General features: G+C 40.4%; 1 protein-coding gene across 1 annotated transcript in view; it reads left to right on the top strand.

Annotated features, from left to right (window-relative positions):
• Nucleotides 1–854: 854 nt before the first annotated feature.
• The window catches only part of taf2 (TAF2 RNA polymerase II, TATA box binding protein (TBP)-associated factor), a 28,549-nt gene continuing 8,963 nt past the window's right edge, over nt 855–20,440 (top strand). The window contains exons 1-18 of the mRNA XM_037783527.1: nt 855–1,466; nt 1,592–1,646; nt 3,376–3,536; nt 3,685–3,803; nt 5,147–5,288; nt 6,844–7,075; nt 8,531–8,715; nt 8,858–8,971; nt 11,650–11,749; nt 12,676–12,761; nt 12,856–12,991; nt 13,717–13,871; nt 14,670–14,784; nt 15,234–15,343; nt 16,059–16,124; nt 16,410–16,536; nt 16,768–16,893; nt 19,331–19,471. Of these exons, the coding sequence (XP_037639455.1) occupies nt 1,417–1,466; nt 1,592–1,646; nt 3,376–3,536; nt 3,685–3,803; nt 5,147–5,288; nt 6,844–7,075; nt 8,531–8,715; nt 8,858–8,971; nt 11,650–11,749; nt 12,676–12,761; nt 12,856–12,991; nt 13,717–13,871; nt 14,670–14,784; nt 15,234–15,343; nt 16,059–16,124; nt 16,410–16,536; nt 16,768–16,893; nt 19,331–19,471 (2,220 nt within the window). The 5' untranslated portion in view covers nt 855–1,416. The remainder of the gene's footprint in view (nt 1,467–1,591; nt 1,647–3,375; nt 3,537–3,684; nt 3,804–5,146; nt 5,289–6,843; nt 7,076–8,530; nt 8,716–8,857; nt 8,972–11,649; nt 11,750–12,675; nt 12,762–12,855; nt 12,992–13,716; nt 13,872–14,669; nt 14,785–15,233; nt 15,344–16,058; nt 16,125–16,409; nt 16,537–16,767; nt 16,894–19,330; nt 19,472–20,440) is intronic.

The raw sequence follows: 20,440 nt of genomic DNA, 5'->3' as shown, positions 1-20,440 counted from the left end.
GAGGATTTCTTCATCTCCAATGCTCAACTCGTCATGACTGATTTCTTCATATGAACTGGTTTCTTCATCTCCACTGCTGTCATCTTTACTGAGGTATGGCTCGAGGAGCCTTCTGACAGTTTTAGTGACAAAAACACCCGCAAGAAAACCCAGACCTAGAAACATTATGCTGAGAGAATTTGTCTCAATTTGTGAAACTCGGGGGAAATAAAAACTGTTCTTTCCGTGATCGAACAGTCCTGTTTGGTTTGGTTTGGTCTCGATATTGCCAATATCTAGATCAAGTTGATGTCGTTAATGTGATACACGTGTGTGCGTCTGTGTGAGTGGTGTGGAAAAGGAGATTTGCAACCAAATGCTTTAGGTCCTTAAAACTCTGGAATGGAACGGGTTTCTGTGCAGCGGCTTCATTCCAGAGAAGCGCGCGCAGCGGGGGGGAGGGGGGGGGGGGGGAGACGTTACCAGGGCAACCGCTCCTCCTCCCCCGCAGTCACATCAACATGAGTAAACACAACGAGGACGTAAAGGAGGACGAGTCACCGTGATGACGTTTACTAGTCTCACTTATCCCACTTGTTAGCAACCACCTCTTTAAAGACACATAAAGGCTTCAAATTTCCCGAGTAGGGTATTTATTTGTGTATTTTATATGTTTGAGCAGAACGTTAAAATCTCTTAAGCGTGTGTTAACCACAGACCTTATTTTAGGCATCTAATTTAAAACCAATTAAAAAAAAAAACATTGACTTCCAGACGAGGGAACCGGAAGTGCTAATAGCTGTCATTTCCGGTGTGCACGCCCCGCTCTGACGCAGAAAACAATTTATTTTAATATATGTAATGTCATTAAATTTGTTTTAAAACAATGACATATACATACTGTAATGTGCTGTAGATGTTTGGTGATTGCGTCTTGATATAATAAATCATAATAAAACATCATGTTTACGCGGGAGGTGAAAGGTTACAGTCAAAATGGCGGCTCACACTGGAGCCGCGAACACACCGCTGAAAGAAGCCGGACAGTGAGGCTTTCTCTGCATGTTTTCATCCACGGCGACCGCAGCAAGCACTGTATGGATATATTATCTGTTATACAACACCGACTGCTAATCACGGCCGACTTTTATTTATGGATACGTCAGCTGTGGTTGCGATAGAAACACTGTAACGGACAACAACCTCCGAGTACAGAGCGTTCACTACAGTCCTCCGTTACCAACGTTACAGTGCTGCTGGTCTATGCGTCGTTAACGGTACATCGAGCTAACGCTGTTGTTAGTGTCGCTTACTTCTACTTGTTGCAGTGTGAGCTTGCTGGATGTTGAACTAGCAGCACACAGCTGCAGAGCAGGAAGCATCACGGAGCTGTGTTATGTTGAAACCTCAGTCAAACAACAACTACAAGACCCGAGGATGAACAGGAAGAAGGATAAAGGATTTGAGAGCCCTCGCCCTTTTAAATTATAAGTATTTATTGTAATACAATAGCATTTGCATAAAGTACATGCAGTAACGTTACTTAAAGTACAAGTATATCTAGTTATGTTCACATCTCATACTGACATTGTTCTCCTGTCGTTGCTTTTACGACCCACCAGGTGGTGTGCATCAACAACATCAACTTCCAGAGGAAGTCTGTCATTGTGAGTACTGAAGTTACACTACACTAAATACTGAGAACAATCTCTGTGGTAGAGCTGCACGATCATGGCCAAAATTATAATCACGATTATTTTGATCAATATTGTACAATATCACGAATATTCATTGATTTTAGGGACAACTTATTTTTATTGCAATTTCACATTTAAAGGGACTGTTTGGAAGAATCAGAAATGCTCGTTAACAGCGACACCTGTGGCCGTTAAGTCAACGAAAGTCAGCGTCGGGCTTGCTCGCTCTAAATAGACATGAACGAGCATCGCTCAAAACAGTGAGGCGACACACGTCAGCTAAAACCACAATATCACTCTATATTTCACCTGCTTGGCAGTAATGTTAGCTGACCAGACGAAGGTCTCTCCATGAATCAATGCTGATCCTAGTGTTGGCTTTTCCTGCTTCAGCCTCCCGACCGCGGTCGGAGGGAACAGGGGAGACACCGGCACCCGGTCGGAGACGATAACGTTTCTCGCTGCGGAGCCCCGTCACTTCACAAGACACGGGAAACCTCTGTTGGTCTGGAGGAGCTGCAGCATTTATTTCTGCACAAACGTCCACTGTACATTCTCTAGATATTCTCAGAGCTACGAAGTCTTCTGCAGTGTGTAGTGTGCGGCATGCACGTGAGAGCGGAGCGAAAGAGCGAGAACGAGCGCGGTGTGTGAGTGAAGGCAAGCAGGCAGATGAGCAGAGTACAGCAGAGACTCCGGCCCTGGAGACCAAAGCTACGGTCTCCCCCGCGTCCTCCGACCGCTGCCAACACTGTTTTGCAAGACGGGCTTCACTAGATACAACTTTGCGGTTTTGGTGCTTCCATGTGGTTTGTGTTGAGAGTCTTGTCTGAACAGCGTAGCCACACGTGAACACGCATGGGGCACCGACCCGGATTGATTTATACGTGTAAGAAGTTACAAACAGTCCTTTTTAAATAAACAGAGCACAGCTTTCTACGTTTCTGCTAATGTACAAATATTAGTATAAAAATAAAACCGGTCCTTATTCAGTGCATCTCCTTGACGCAAAATGAAAATGTATCAAAACTTTTGGGCTTGGGAGTTGTTTACATCTTAGAACTTTAACTCTTTCACAGTGTGTTTTCACTTCATCAAAGTTAATCGTAATTTTTTGGTCGCCTAAAAATGTCTTATTCAACGATCGGCCAAAATCGTGATCGCGATTAATATTCGATTAATTGTGCAGCCCTACTCTGCAGTCTAATTTGTTCAGTCATTCTGCTATGGTTAGACCGATAACATCGGCTAATATTAAATCAAGTTGCATCCTATCTCTTGTAATATTATAGTGGACTGTAAGAGATAACTGCTTGACAATTTAGCGTTCCCTCTTTTTGTCCATGTAACGTTACACCTATATACACATAACACTCATTCAATCAGGGAGAATTATGAACTGCAATTAAAAACAATTGCTTACTCTATTAAAAACCTATGACACATAAAATAATGATTCATAATTTGTATTTGCTAGATATTATGTAGGCGTTATTGTGTTACAACCCTACAGAGTTATGTGAAGTCAGGATGACTTTGCTGCTGTCATAGAGCCAGCACAGATACTGGTGTTTGGAACATTTTTGGGTGATAAAACCGTTTAATGCAGTTCATGTTGGGGTTCTACTACACTACTCCACTACTAATGACAGTTGTAGTCTATTTTCACCAGCGTCTTCCTCTCTTTTGCATCCCTCAGGGCTACGTTGAGCTGACCATTTTCCCCACAGTGGTCAACCTGAACAGGATCAAGCTTAACAGTAAACAGTGCCGCATCTACAGGGTGCGAGTCAACGAACTCGAAGCCCCGTTCATTTACAATGACCCCACGCTGGAGGTGTGCCACCATGAGTCCAAGCAGTGAGTATATACGTGTGCTAATGTTAACGACATTAAGCCGGGTTTCCACCAAAAGTGCCTGGGACTTTTAGTCCCTGGAACTACTTTTCAAGGAACTAAAAGGTTCCTTTAATAATAATAATAATATGTTTTGTGTGTGTCTACGTAGGAGGAACCTCAACTATTTCTCCAGTGCCTACACGGCAGCAGTGAGTGCTGTGGACCCTGATGCAGGACACGGGGAGCTGGTTATCAAAGTTCCCTCTGAGCTCTGGAAACAAGGAGATGGTAAGACGTAGGGGGTGGGAAGAAAAAAAATCATTTCACCTATGTGATATATGTTATTACGATTGAAATAGATTTTCTAGTGCCAGAATCAATATATATTTGCTTCAAATGAGTCTATGTGAAGGTAGAAGGAAGTTACCGCTTTTATTGTTGTAGTCTGAGTAACGTGACGTCATATCCGCTCAGTATCCCTCAACCAAAACAAACTGCAGCGAGTCGAAAACGGCAGAGTGTCTGCGTGGATACGACCTGCACCCTCACATGTTAAATCCAAAGTGGTAAACACTACACATTAAGTAAAGTATGGAAACACTTTGGGTTTCACACATTGCAGGAAAAGCAGAGCTAGACATCACGGCTAAAGCTGCATGCTAACTCTGTCATGGACAGGAAACGTTATCGTATTGTGGTAACGTGCGGTCAAGCCAGCCGTCACTCTCATCTCCGTGGTCAAATGGGCAGACGCTACAACTGTAGAGCACCCATATACTGACATTTATGTTAAATGCATTCGAACGGCCCCAATGGAGCTGACCATGGATGTAGAAAGAGAACGGAGCTGACGGAAGAGCTAGCGACGACTTTGGAGAAGTTAGAGGAAGTATACTCGTGTGACTACATCCGGTTTTCAAAATAATGTGTTAACAAAGGGAACTGTATATACAAAATACATATATAGAAATAAGATTGATTGGATTATATTCCCCAGAAGTATAAAATATTACATGTCCCTTATAAATTAAAAAGAAAATACCACTAATTTGTGAGGGAAATGTCTTTATTCTTTGATTTTTGGGTTGCTGGAAAAAATGTAATAAATAATTCCTGACAATGACTGATATATTTGACTTCAGGACATCTCTGACTACATACATGCTGAAAATCAAACATTTATACTGGATTAATTTAGAGATTTTCCAAAGTAAAAGTCCCTAGAAGTGTATGATTCAACTATTTCCCATGGTCTAGTGTTAAAAAAGTTAACAAAAATCACAGTAAATCATAATATCGACATAAAGGCAACTGAAAATGTAAAAGGTCACACAGAGTTGTCTTGGATCATTTACTATTTAAAATGCAGGATTCAAAAGTGTGTTTTTGACAAACCAAGACTAACATAATCTACTGTCCTTTTTAAAATCCCACCATCTTCACCATATTGTTATAAAAGATCAAATTTCATAATCAAAATTCATTGCCTGATAGCTTGACATGGTCACATGAGGTAGATTACCAAATTTCCCTGGAATAAGTGAAACCTTTTCCGCTCTTGAATTATTGACAGAAAAGGAACTATAACATCATGACTGATACACAATTGTTTCTGTGTTTTGCGTCTCCAGATTTAAAAGTTTTAAAGGTGTACATAGAGTTTTCCCTGGATCAGCCAAAAGGAGGTCTCCACTTCGTTGTTCCTGATGTGGAAGGCAGCATGGCGGAGAGAGGAGCTCACGTCTTCTCCTTTGGATACCAGAACTCCACCAGGTCTAGTAACAATGACTAACCATGATTTACAGTAGCTGAGTCAAATAACAACTAGGGCTGTTAGTTGATTCACACATCCTGCTCAGAGGATGGCTCGTTGTGATTTAAATGAGCTTGTAGCTTGTTGTCTACCTTACTGCAGTTTGAAAGATCCCTCGTTGCTGTTTTTTGTTTTTTTTTCAAGTTATTTTTTTGGGGACATTTTCCATTTTTATTGAGAGGACAGTGGATAGAGTCTTGGAAAGGGGGGAGAGAGAGAGTGGATGCGGAAAGGGCCACAGGCCGGATTCGAACACGGGCCGCCGCGGTCAGGACCAAGCCTTGATACATGGACGCCCACTCTACCAACTGAGCTAACCCAGGCGCCCCTCGTTGCTGTTTTAACAAAATGTAATTTATAAGTTATTGATCAGGGAAGTTCAAATCTGTCAATATTTTTCCAACTTTAGTGAACTAGATCAGTTCTGCATTACTCTTCCACGATGAAAAAGTGAATAAACTCTTCATCTGTAGAACGGTATTGAATATGTTTACCAGTATTATTTTGGCCTGTGGTACACACATTCACCAGGGTGTTAATTATCTCCTCATTATTTAGGATTGCTGATACTAGATTTCCTGCTGACTCTCTCATAGTGTCACACACGTCTAGCAGCACCAAGATCTGTACGAATAATGACCTAAAACACAAGATGGCAGCAGCGCCGTGATGACGTCAGATTTCATTCCATATTCTCAGATTTTCATTCAATATATTCAGGATTTCATTCAATATTCTCAAATTTCACAATATATATATATATATATATATATATTTATATATATATATATATATATAATAATTTCCTGAAGGGCATGCCATAATATATATATGTGTATATATATACTGTATATATATACACATATACATACTGTATACACATATACATACTGTATACACATAAATGGATACAGAGTGGGTTGTTAAACATGATAAAGTAACCTAATATAAACCACATTACATTCTCCTTAAATTATCTATCAAGTCAGCTAAAGACTGACCTTATAGGTTTAATATACTCAGTCCACTTAGGCCAAATCCAGAAAATATTTTCTCTTTGGGCTTTGAGGGAAAAAGACAATCTTTCCATGACATATACTTCATATATTATTTCTATCCATTCGTCAATGGTGGGTGGCTCAGATTTTAGCCACTTCCTTGTAACAGCCTTTTTTCTTGCTGCCAAAAGTATTTGAACCACTTTCTTATCATTAATGTTCCACCCTTCAAATGGGATGTCACCCATGTACACAGCATCACATCTAAAAGGAATGTCGACTCCAAATACATTATTAATATGTTTATGAACTTCCTGCCAATAAGGCACAATAACCTGAGAACCCATTTTCATTCACATATCTTGAGGTCAGAGGTCAAGGGACCCCTTTGAAAATGACCATGCCAGTTTTTCCTCGCCAAAATTGAATGTAACTTTGGATCGTTATTTAACGCAGTGGTCAGTGCATCCATGTACGTGCATGTGCTCAGAGTTCATCATATTGTCTACTCCCCCAGATTCTGGTTCCCCTGCGTAGACTCCTACTCAGAGCTGTGCACGTGGAAGCTGGAGTTCACCGTGGATGCTTCCATGATAGCAGTGTCCTGTGGCGATCTGGTGGAGACCATCTACACCCATGACATGAGGAAGAAGACTTTCCACTATGTCCTCCCCATCCCCACTGCGGCCCCCAACATCTCCCTGGCTGTCGGGCCCTTTGAAATCCTTGTAGATCCCTACATGCATGAGGTGGGTTTAACCCCTTTAATAGTCAACAGTAGATGTCACATAGAAGTGGTGTACATCATCTGAAAGCTGGGAACCTGAAGATTAATTTGAGATGTAGCTCAGCACTGTGTGTCAAGTTGTTCTAGTCAGAAATAAGAAATAAGAAATAGAAATTAATTATTAAATTAAAATAAATTGTGAAAGTGTATAAGAGCTTAGAACATTATGATAGAAGTTTATGATGGTCATCCCCATGCTCTATTATGTCTAATACATTGTTGCATCAATTTCTGGGTTGATACCATTTGTTACACAGTTTTGGTGCTAAATCTAACCACTGGAGAATTGATCAAAATTATCAATAATCCCTCCAAAATACCACATTAAGACACCAAGACCTTGAGGAACACCATAGAAAAAGTCTTGCTTTGATTTAGGATCAAAAGCTTTTGACATTTGGAGATTTCTGCATCAGGTTTTATCTCAACAGAGAACCTGATGAATGGTTATTTACTGTTGGTCTGATGTAATTCAGTCTTGTATTTCCTGCTAATGACCACTAGATGTCCCTAAACACATGGTAACAGTATTGAAGGTGAATTGAATTCAGTGAAGTAGAGTAGTGTAGTTTTTTTTGTAGTATTCCTTAGGTTTTCTAGTTTTCTTCACTCTAGATTTAAAACTGAGTCCGCTACAACCTCTGAAAGATAAGTTTTGTTACTGCGTTGAACGAGGGCTGTCAAAGATAACGCGCTAATAACACGTTAACGCGCTAATAACACGTTAACGCAAAATCGTTGGAGTGAAGACACTATATAAACCTAATGAATCCATTGGTACCATCCATGTCATACTAGCTGAAAGAGGTTAAATAATGCTCCAAACTTGTGCTAGATTTTGCTGAGGAAAAACTGGCATGTCCATTTCAAAGGGGCCCCTTGACCTCCGACCTCAAGATATGTGAATGAAAATGGGATCTATGGGTACCCACGAGTCTCCCCTTTACAGACATGCCCACTTTATGATAATCAAATGCAGTTTGGGGCAAGTCATAGTCAAGTCAGCACGCTGACACACTGACAGCTGTTGTTGCCTGTTGGGCTGCAGTTTGCCATGTTATGATTTGAGCATATTTTTTATGCTAAATGTAGTACCTGTGAGGGTTTTTCGACAATATTTGTCATTGTTTTGTGTTGTTAATTGATTTTTAATAATAAATATAAACATATGTTTGCATAAAGCAGCACATTTGCCCACTCCCATGTTGATAAGAGTATTACATACTTGACAAATCTCCCTTTTAAGGTACATTTTGAACAGATAAAAACGTGTGATTAAATATTTTAATTGATTGACAGCCCTAGTTTGAACTTTTCGTCTTTTTCTATGGACATTTTTCACTTTCTACCTCCTTTTTTTCTGACATTTTGAAATTTGCCGATTAAATAACTACAACATTGCCCTGTCCCCTCTCAGGTGACCCATTTCTGCCTGCCACAACTGCTGCCGCTGCTCAAACACTCCATGTCCTACCTACATGAGATTTTTGAGTTCTATGAGGAGATACTGACGTGCCGCTACCCTTATGCCTGCTTCAAGACTGTGTTTGTGGACGAGGCCTATGTCCAAGTGTCTTCCTATGCTTCCATGAGTATCTTCAGGTAAGCCTGAGATAGAGTGTGTGCCCGACTTTCTGTGATTTCAGGTCAGGATCACAGTATTGTGTGTGCAGGATTGCAGATTGTAATCCTACTGTATTTATCTCATTCTGTCTCAACTTGAGTCACTGGCTTTGTCTTTCAGTACCAACCTGCTCCACAGCGCTATGATCATAGACCAGACGCCGCTGACACGTCGCTGTCTGGCCCAGGCGTTGGCTCAGCAGTTCTTTGGCTGTTTCATCTCCAGGATGTCATGGTGAGACTCAACACTGTGAGACAGGAAGTCTGAGCCACACAGGCAGATATTGAAGGCTCATTTCTCATTGGCTTAATCGTAATGTCAGTCAAGAGAGTGTGTGTGCCATAAAGCCATGCTGGTCGGGTCTATAGCTTGGAGGCATAAAGCCCCTCTATTAGATCTTTTTTAGGACACAACAGGGGAACAAATCCGAGATCAGCGTTTTTGGATTTATTGTTGGTGCAACCGACTACACAGCAGCTCTTCCGCACAGCGTTACTAATGTTAGCGGTTTGTTTAAAGCAGAAGTTTGGAGACATGTTTCAACTTCTTCTGTTTACTCTGTTACCGTCTATGAGGGACAAGGGGTTGGTTTCCCCCAAAAGGGGGCGTGTTCACGAGAGCCTACTCTGGATGACGTATTGCCAGTCTTATGTCTGAGGAAAATGTTGATATTACCAACAGTCTCATCTTTCTCCTCTGTCATTATGCCTTTGCATTTCCTGCATTAAGTTCTATAGCTTCTAGACACCGACAGTAACGTTAATATTGTTGTTGCTTTGCAGCGGTGTTCTCACGACTTAACCACTTGAACGCCAAGCATATCGTGTACACGACTTCCCATGTTGTAAATACGAGCTCACGAGTCTCCTTTTTCCTCTCCTCTCCTCTCCTTTCCTCTCCTCTCTGACCTCTAAACACACATCAGATGTGGGGTCTTGGTTTGCTGATGTTGTTTTGCTGGTTGGTGTCGTGTTAGAAAAGACCTCTGGGAAGGCAGATCTCTTTGATTTTAGCAAAGCGTGGCGCTGCCTGCTAGCAATTAATCCGAGCGGGGGTTAACTGGGGCCTGTAATTGAAAACAGGCCGTGCTCAGTAGCCCGTCAGACATAAGAGAGACGGCAGAAGAAAAAGAGAAACCGCTAGTTTCCAAATCTATGAATCTGTATTGACAAATAGTGAAAACAAGACCTTGGATTACTGTTTTATCTCTGATTTATGTGTCTTTCTAACAGAGGATGAGCCAGGTTTTCTTCATAATGAATGTCTGATGATGTGAAGTTGGACTTATATGTATACTGTATATATATAACCTTTATTTAACTAGGAAGTCACATGAGATTAAAACCTCTTTTACAAGTGAGATCTAGCCAAGACAGGGTCAAATAGCAGTGTCAACACATAACAAGTCAACAACATTGAATCACGACAGCAACAATAAGTACGACACACATCTTACAGTGCATTAACAGAGCAGCATTTAAGTCATGTGTTTGCTATTTAATTGAAGCAACTGCAGCTAGCAGTGACCACTTCCTTTATTCTATGTTTAAAATCATTTAAAGAGATAAGGGTCTAAGTTTAAGTTTGGCCTGCAGATCATTCCAGGACCAGGACCGTAGTGGATCAGGCTGGTTTACCAGCTTCTGTACTGATAGAACTGAAGCCATTTATGTGACCTTAGTTTATAACTGTTTTGCAGAAATCTTCCGGCTTAAGTAAGTAGGAAATTAGAGACTAAAATGTTGTAACCTCCGCAGAGAGAGGGATGACCATCCTACCATGCTGTATAAGGTACAATGATTAGTGACATACCTCAGGGCTGTGTGATACAGGTGGTCCAGTTTAGACAAGGTGGACGGTGAGGCAAACCTGTAAATAGTATCACCAAAATCAATCTGAGTCAAGAAAAGGCCAGCAACTAAGCGTTTTCTTGATGCCATGGAAAAACAGGACTTTAGCCTGTACAGAAAAAAACAGTGTGAATTTTAATTTCTTTGCAATATGGCATTTAAAATTTAGACTTTTGGCCATCCAAATTCCCAAGTATTTGTAAATGTCAACAGACTGAATAGAGACACCATCAAGAGTAGTAATAGAAGCGGGCTTAACCAGCAGCATCTGAAGGTTTTGTTGTCTAATATGTGAATTTGGGGCAACTTTTCAAGAAAGGTTTCTTACATCTGGGAAGTTGAGGTCATGAAAGAAAGGGAATTCAGAGTTCCACAGTTCTTAATTATCGATCATAATATGATCCATAGACAGTATTAGCTCGAATAGGAAAATACTTCCATACTCTCCATTATGTTGATTATAGCAGATACACAGATGAAATCATCTTTACTACATCAGCCAGACATGATTCAGTTCAGCATCAAACGGTGAAACCACCACGGTTGAATCAGCGTATTGTGTCTATTCTTTTTTCTTTTTACAAGCTAAGAAATCCAGGCTGATAGATTTATGGGAGTTGTGTTTGCCAAGTTTCTTCCTAGAAAGACCACAAGGGTAACATTCACATTTACATAGTAATAAAGCAACACAAGTCCGCTTCTAAAGAGTGTGAGGCAAGAGGGTTTGAGCTCAGTCTCGAGGTGTTCCCTCTTGTAACTCCATTTATTCCGGTCTGATTGTTAAGTAGCGTCACACTTCGTGGTTGCCATAAATCACAAAAGAGGTCCTTCAAAGTCTAAATGATTGCAGATCTGAAGTTAATTCACTTAAAAATCACGGAGTTACACTGCACTCCATGTGCTACTATTCCTTCTGAATAATTCCTGAAAGGTTGGAGATGTACGGTATAAACCATGAAGGGAAGTGAACTCACTCCTACTGATGAATTGACTGATATTTTGTGATGATTTGTGTTTTGTAAGCTTAGACTGCAGTGACTTGATATGTTGTTCCTTCTGAAGGGCTGATGAGTGGGTGCTGAAAGGCATCTCAGGCTACATCTACGGCCTCTACCTGAAGAAGACCTTTGGAGTCAACGAGTACCGGCACTGGATCAAAGAGGTAACGGTTTTTGTTTCAGTTCTTTATCCTGTCATAACTCTCAGCCGAGGGTCCTGTCCATAATGTTGTCTGACATTTATAATAACAATCTGAGCCATTCAGAGGTAAAACTAACACTTTTAGTGGACGTAAACTGACGGTGCCAGGTTGCCCCAAATGATTACATCACAGCTCGTTTAGCGGTGGCAGCGTTCCCCCTCAATACTGGACCAGTTTCAAATATTGTTGTCCCCATTTGTCCCATAGACACAAAAACATGTAAAAAGAGGGTTGAAAAATACCAAAGTTATCCTTTAAATATGATGTAGCACCACTGATGATTTTCCCTGAACCTTAAGCCTAATATTTCATTAAAATGTAATCATGTTTTATGACGTTAGAGGAGGCACTCTTTAATTCAGGCGGAGAGCCGCTGTTATAAACGCAGCAGGAAACCCTGCTTTTTAGATAATGCCAGGAAAATCTCCCTTTTAATGAGGGAAAACTCTGACAATTGATTAATTGTTTCAGTCATTTTTCAAGTAAAAATAGTCAGAAATTGCCAAAACATCTGTGGTTGCAGCTTCTCAGAGGAGAAGATTTACTGCCATATAACACTGTAAACTGAATATTTTGGGGTTTTGGACAGTCAAAGACGTCAAGTTGGGTTCTGGGAAGTTGTGATGGTTGTTTTTGTCTTTGTTTAAAGACCCCCTTTACCCCCCCCCCCCTAAAAAAGACAAAACGGGTCTATTGTGGGTCTCAAAGGGTTAATTGAAAAATCGTTTGCAGATTAATTGATAATAAAATATTGGTTAGTTGCAGCCCTACAAGTGATGTGCATAAGATGCAAAAAAAAGAAGTAATATATACAACTGAATTTAAATGACTGACTTCTTTCCAGAGCTTTTGTAAATGATAATCAGTGCTATTCTGTTGTTTCCCAGGAGTTGGACAAGATTGTGGACTATGAACTAAAGATGGGAGGAGTTCTGTTGCACCCGACCTTCACTGGAGGCAAAGAGAAGGACAAGTAACTCATTCAGTTTCACGTCATGCATCGACTACAGACATTTAGTTTTAACATTTGAAGTATAAATAAGTCATTTTCTTTTTTCTCTCTTCAGTCCAACTCCCCACCTTCACTTCTCCATCAAGCACCCCCACACTTTGTCCTGGGAGTATTACAAGATGTTCCAGTGTAAGGCCCACCTGGTGATGAGGCTGATAGAAAACAGGATCAGCATGGAGTTCATGTTGCAGGTGAGACACAACCAGCATTTTCTACTCTTCTGCTTTTGTAATTGTTTAAGTCAGAATGTCTTAAAGGGATAGTTCAGATGTTTTGAAGCGGGCTTGTATGAGGTACTTATCCATCGTCAGTGTATTACCTACAGTAGATGGAGTTTGGAGAAACAGACAGGAGTACCAGCACGGAAGCAAAGTAACGTACTGCTGTGGACGGGTTCAGCAGAAAATCTGAAGCCATTATCTAAGCTCTGGCCAAAGCCACCAGGCTCCGTTGAAAAAAGCAGGATTTTTACCTCGCAGAACACAGAAGTTGTTGGTGTACCACTGCCTTGATCGATTAGTCTGTTCATATTTATAAAGTGACTGTGGTTAGTTCGGATTCAGTCACACAATAACACAAAAGAAACTAACCGATAGAGGCAGCAGTAGACTTTCAACTCCCGGGTTCTGCAAGGTAAAATTATTGTTTTTTTCAATGGACTTTGGTGGCTTTGGCGAGAGCTTAGATAACGGATTCAGATTCAGCACCACATTGCTTTGCTCCTGTGCCGTAACTCCTGTCTGCTTCTCCAAACTGGCGACCGTCATCTACTCTAGGTGATACACTACAGTACCTCATACAAGTACCTCATACAACCCCACTTCAAAACACCCACGCTATTCCTTTAACTTCATAACAAAGACGGTCTTCATTGAATTCCTTGTTTGCTGCTGTCCTCTGTGTTGCCCTCCTATAGGTGTTCAACAAGCTTCTGAGCCTGGCTAGTACTGCCTCATCCCAGAAGTACCAGAGTCACATGTGGAGCCAGATGCTTCTGTCCACTCATGCCTTCCTCAAATCCATCTCCAACGTCTCCGGCAAAGACATTGGCCCCCTCATCAAACAATGGGTGTATCCTTTAATCTGTAATGGATCTCTGTTTGCACAGTAAGACCTTACACAGTTGAGAGCAATAGAGGTTCAACGCTTAGTTGTGTCAGACCTTAAATCATCAGCTCCATTCCACTGACTTGGAACCTCTTTGACTCGTGTCTTAAGAGATGGAAACACCTGTATGAATTCAAACTTAAAGTTAACCCCCTGAGACCCATAATAGACCCGTTTTTGTCTTCTTTAGGGGAGTACAAGGGGGTCTTTAGGGGGAGATAGCAGGTCAGCAGTAGATGTCACATAGAAGTGGTCTACATCATCTGACAGCTGGGAACCTGAAAATTAATTTGAGATGCAGCTCTGCACTGTTCTAGTCATAAATCATAAATACAAATTAATTATTAATTAATTGGAATAAATTGTAAAAGTGTATCAGGGTTTAGAACATGATGATAGAAGTATATGATGGTCATCCCCATGCTCTATTATGTCTCATTAGCAATTTTTGGGTTGATACCATTTGTTACACAGATTTGGTGATACATTTAACAATTTTTTACCTCTTGAAAATTGATAAAAATGATCAATAATTTCTCTAAAATACCACATTAAGACACCAAGAGGAACACCAAAAACCATCCATCCTCTGAATGCTCTAGGTCTCTAGTTTGTGGTTGTACAGTTTCATGAGGCTGTGATTATCCTAGAGGTCACCACAGGTCATTTTATACAGTGAGGTCAAGTTTCAAAAAATGGTTTCACTACTCAGAGAGTTCTCTTCTTCAGTCATCTTGGTTCACTTTAACTGTACCTACTCAGAGACCAAAGTGCCGTGGTGAAGTTCTTTGGCAGTTTTGCCTTCAATAGGAAGAGGAACGTGCTCGAGCTGGAGATCCGTCAGGACTACACATCATCTGGAACTCAGAAATACGTGGTGAGCGTTTGGATACAGCATGTAGAATGAATGTGTCTGTGTCTAAAGCAGCTGGAAATCCATTTGTAGACATTTCTAATTACAATCGAGGGACACTGCTGGCCACAAACCTAGTCTGCATGCCTAAGATTAGTCAATGAATGGATTAGTTATTTTTTAACAGTGAAGAATCCTCTCTGTAATCTTCTGTGCCAGGTACCAAATATAGCACAAACATTACTGTTCTTCCTGAAACAGTCATGTTTGAACAGAGGATCTTTCTCCATAAAGGAGACCCGTCTGAAAAGCAAAAAGCCTTGACTTAAACGGACAAATGAATGTAGTCATGTCAGAGATTCCATGTCTGTATGGGGCTAGATGTACCATTACATTTACATTATTTATTATTACTTTGTCTTACAAATAATCCTAAATAAATTATATATATATGTATATATATTTCCATGCAGGGTCCCATCAAAGTGACAGTGCAGGAGCTGGATGGATCCTTCAACCACACACTGCAGATAGAGGAGAACAGCCTCAAACATGACATCCCCTGTCACTCCAAGAGCAGACGGTACGTACCATTACCACCATGATTGTTCAATATTGTATTTTGCATATTTCATATTTTAATATAGTATACTATATACTATACTTAGAGGGTTAAATAATGCTCCAAACTAGCGCTAAATTTTGGCGAGGAAAAACGGTCATGGCCATTTTCAAAGGGGTCCCTTGACCTCTGACCTCCAGATATGTGAATGAAAATGGGTTCTATGGGTACCCACGAGTCTCCCCTTTACAGACATGTCCACTTTATGATAATCACATGCAGTTTGTGGCAAGTCATAGTCAAGTCAGCACACTGACACACTGACAGCTGTTGTTGCCTGTTGGGCTGCAGTTTGCCATGTTATGATTTGAGCATATTTTGTATGCTAAATGCAGTACCTGTGAGGGTTTCTGGACAATATTTGTCACTGTTTTGTGTTGTTAATTGATTTCCAATAATAAATATATACATACATTTGCATAAAGCAGCATATTTGCCCACTCCCATGTTGATAAGAGTATTAAATACTTGACAAATCTCCCTTTAAGGTACATTTTGAGATAAATAATGTGCAATTAATCGAGATGAACTATTTTAATCGATTGACAGCCCTAAAAAAAGACAAAAACGGGTCTATTGTGGGTCTCAGAGAGTTAAAGAGATGAATGTTCCCCGTGTTAGTCTTGTAGTTTTTGGTTGACTAATCACTAATTTTTCTGTTGGTTTCTTTTCCCAGAAACAAGAAAAAGAAGATCCCTCTGATGAACGGGGAGGAAGTTGACATGGATTTATCAGCCATGGAGTAAGACATCACCACTGTCACTATTTGACATAATTATCTAGGAATTTAGTTATTATCCCGTCATTATATATTAATATATAACTTATTACGCAAATGTTGTCTTTTCCTGGTATTTCAAAACTTACTTGACTATTCTAGCTGAAACAAACAGTGCTCCTACCTGCGTGGCCGTCACATCCACGTGAATCATGAAAGCACAAATAGATCTCTGGGAAGCAGCTTCCTCGAGGTACCTGCGTGAGTGAGTGAGGTGCTTAACTGTTCTCCTGAACTTTCCGTCTGCAGTGCTGACTCTCCTCTCCTCTGGATCCGGATCGACCCGGACATGTCCATCCTGAGGAAGGTGGAGTTTGAGCAGGCCGACTTCATGTGGCAGTATCAGCTGCGCTACGAGAGGGATGTAGTTGCACAGGTGGGCTAATGGCAAAGTGCAGTTCTCCACACTGGCCTTATTTAAGTTACTGTGAGGAACTTTTAACTGGTTATGAAATAGTTATTTTAGTCTTTAGTTACCTGCAAGAGATCTGAAAGGATCTTATTGATCTGATAAGGGGATTCTGTAGTGGATTTGAACAGGACAAAATGCTGTTAAATCACATCCCCTATCATCATCAGATGAGCATGTCCTTTATCTCTCTGCTAGGAGGAGGCCATCTCAGCACTGGAGAAGTTCCCAACTCCTGCCTCAAGACTGGCTCTGACAGACATCCTAGAGCAAGAACAGTGTTTCTACAAAGTCCGCATGCAGGCCTGCTTCTGTTTGGCCAAGGTATGTGTCAGTCAGTGTGTGTGTGTGTGTGTGTTTGTGTGTTTTGTATTTCAGCAACACCTGACCAGAATGGTTTTGAACAATGATTTTGACAAAACAAGGGCAGTGAGAGTCAGGGACGTGTGTCACAGAATGGGCTGCACAATCAATCGTATATTAATCGTATATTAATCGTATATTAATCGCGATCAGGATTTTGGCTTCTCACAATTAAATGGAAATGATCGACTGCGATGTTTAAAATGCGTGCTCTGTTTTGGCTTCACTTTTAGAGAGCAGTCATGCCCGTAGACTGTATAGACGAAGTGGACGTAGTCACTGTGACATCTTCCATTGGTTTGTGGATTGCCGTTTTGAAACCTTGAGTTCGACATTTTGGCCGTCTCCATCTTGTTTTTTTTGCTGTCGCCATCTTGTTTTTTTTTGCCGTTGTCATCTTGGTTTTTGGTCATCGCTTTCTTGTTTTTGACCGTCGCCATTGTGGTATTTGTCCGTCACCATCTTAGTTTTTTGCCGTCGCTTTCTTGTTTTTTGGCTGTTGCCATCTTGGTTTTTGGCCAGTATCTTCACTCTAGCTTTAAAACTGAGCCCGCTACAACTTAAAATCACGAGTTGCATTAATGCGTTAAAGAAATTAGTGGCATTAAAACAAATATGCGTTTACCCTGATAACTTTCACAACCCTAATAAAATCTTTTTTTGCAAAATATTATGTTCAAACAATATTGTAGAAAGCGCTACAGTTTGAGAACAACATAAAAGCTCCCAGCCAGTCAGCAAGGCCACCCACCAGTTTAACCCTCCAGCTCAGCTGCCTGAATAATCCTATTCTGTGGCTCCAGGAAACTCTCTATTCTCTGGATTTGGTCTCTTCCAACTTTAACCCCACTGGATTTCCGCCATTCGGGTTCCACCTGAACCAATATTTTCACAACATGATAAACCGAGTGGAGGTTGAAATGGCAGCGCTTCACTTCTTTCACTAAGTTGCTGTGTTTGGCCACAAAACCCCCAACAGACTCCATCCTAATGGCCTTTGGTGTATACTACACACCAGCTCACACACACACTCATAGACTTACATACCCACACCGACCACAAAGTGAAATATGACTGACCTCAGATGGACTTGGCTGCGTTATGATTGGTCGGGATGGCATTTACTTGCTTGTTATTGGTAGAAAATGTTGGAAGGAAGAAGGAACAGCCTGGGGCTGCAAATTATATGGGTGTGTGTGTGGGGACACACACACGAAATACAGATGTATTCGTGAATGCGTGCTCACACATACAAAACCGTTCCGGTGTGCATGCCCCCCTTTATTTACTTTACCAAATGACAACATCCTGTGTCAGTGACCCTTAGTCCTATATTACCACATTAACATAAATTCCCCAATATCCTGTTGGAGCCCAAAGACCACTGGAGCCACTGGTCTTCATGCCTGTGGAAACCTCATGTGCTGCTTATGTGTACGTTTGCCTTTTTACTTTGTAGTTCACTTCTCACCACAGAACCTCTGACGGACAGAAAGGACCATTGTTATACAACATTCTTGACTTGTCGTTTGTGTGCCGTGCAGTATTTCTCAAGTAACTACCGTGGCTCTTGAGAGTGCAGCTCGTACGTCTGTGTACATTTTACATTCCACATGCTCTGCAGAAATGTTGAATGTTTAATTTGGCCGTTATTTTACTGTGATGACAGCAGATGGAGGACAACCTACAGATGCTGTCCTCCACGTCTGGCTACCTGAACAGAACTGAACTGAAGTAGTTGACTAAAAGTAGAAGGCGGCTATGGACTCTCCATTCGGCCATTTGGATACCCAAAGTGTGCCAAATGGGTTTTAATAAAATACTACTGATATCCACTACAGGAGGCTATGTGCACACAATGGAGCCTTTGGCCATGACATTTACCCTGTGCATCATCACATTCTACCATTGTGCACAGAATAAAATCAATAAAATACAACTAGATTGTATAATTTTGACTCCAAATGGAGTAGTTTTATTATAATAATGAAATATGATCAAGTAAAACTTAGATAATAACAAATAAGATCAATAACAATGTAAATAAGATAACAAAGAAGAATCCAAAGTTATGTATGTACATTCAATATAAAAGGCGTTAAGGCCTCGTCTTTTAGAAACTATTTGGAAAAAAGACAACCACAGCATTTTATGAAGTTTTTAAAGGCAGTGTTTTAACACACAGCTCCGACGAGTATTTAGATTAGATCCTGACGGGCAGGTTGACACCTTGCATGACAGCCTCTCAGTGTATGAATGTGTGTGTGAATGGGTGAATGCTGACATGTAGTGTAAAGCGATTTGAGCGGTCGGAGGACAAGAGAGGCGCTACATAAATGCAAGTCCATTTACCATAACTGCGTTCTTCTCTTCTTGTGTGTGCATGTAAACCTCGCAGATAGCCAATGCCATGGTGAGCACGTGGCAGGGCCCGCCAGCCATGAAGTCTCTGTTTACCCGGATGTTCTGCTGTAAGAGTTGCCCCAACATCGTCAAGACCAACAGCTTCATCAGCTTCCAGAGTTACTTCCTGCAAAAGGTACATCAAACAAGCAAAATACACTGACAGGCTGTTAAACACACACTAGTTCTCAGTCAAGTCACTCTCACCAGACTATAGAAACAAACTCCCATTCAAGGCCATTATCTTTGGCCAAGTTGATCTTATGACAGATATATCAATATTGGCATATATGTCAGCTGATTATGATATATGTCAGTTCTGTATCGGTGACAATGGGGTCGATCTATTAGCTTCAGTTCTATGTTTATATACTATATACTGTAATTTTATTTGCTGTTTAAGGTTTGACCAATGTGTCGCTGAATTAACAAGTTTCCCTCTTGAAATATAATTCCTGTTAATTTTGAATATTTTTTTTACCAAGTTATATAAATAAGATAAATAATTAGGGCTGTCACAATTAACGCGATAATAGTGCGTTAACACAAAATAGTTTTTATGACACTAATTTCTTTAACGCATTAATGCATCATATTTTATATATATATATATATATATATATATATATATACATACTATATTTGGGTGCTGATTCGATATGTATTACGATTTTTAAGTATTGTGATTTGATATTATGATTTATTGTGATTTCTGTTAACTTTGTTAACACTAGACCATGGGGAAAAAGTTGAATCATACACTTCTAGGGACTTTTACTTTGGAAATTATCTAAATTAATCCAGTAAAAATGTTTGATTTTCAGCATGTCTGTAGTCAGAGATGTCCTGAAGTCAAATATATCAGTCATTGTCAGGAATTATTTATTACATTTTTTCCAGCAACCCAAAAATCAAAGAATGACAAATTTCCCTCACAAATTATTGGTATTTTCTTTTTAATTTATAAGGAACATGTAATTTTTTTTACTTCTGGTGAATATAGTTCATCAATCTTATTTCCATATATGTATTTTGTATATACAGTTCCCTTTGTAATCACCTTATTTTGAAAACCGGACGTAGTCACACGTGTATACTTCCTCTA

Source organism: Sebastes umbrosus, chromosome 11 (assembly GCF_015220745.1).
Source record: "Sebastes umbrosus isolate fSebUmb1 chromosome 11, fSebUmb1.pri, whole genome shotgun sequence".
In the NCBI taxonomy this organism is placed as follows: Eukaryota; Metazoa; Chordata; class Actinopteri; order Perciformes; family Sebastidae; genus Sebastes; species Sebastes umbrosus.
The sequence above is the reverse complement of the archived record's forward strand: the minus strand, read 5'-3'. Positions and strand labels throughout refer to the sequence as shown.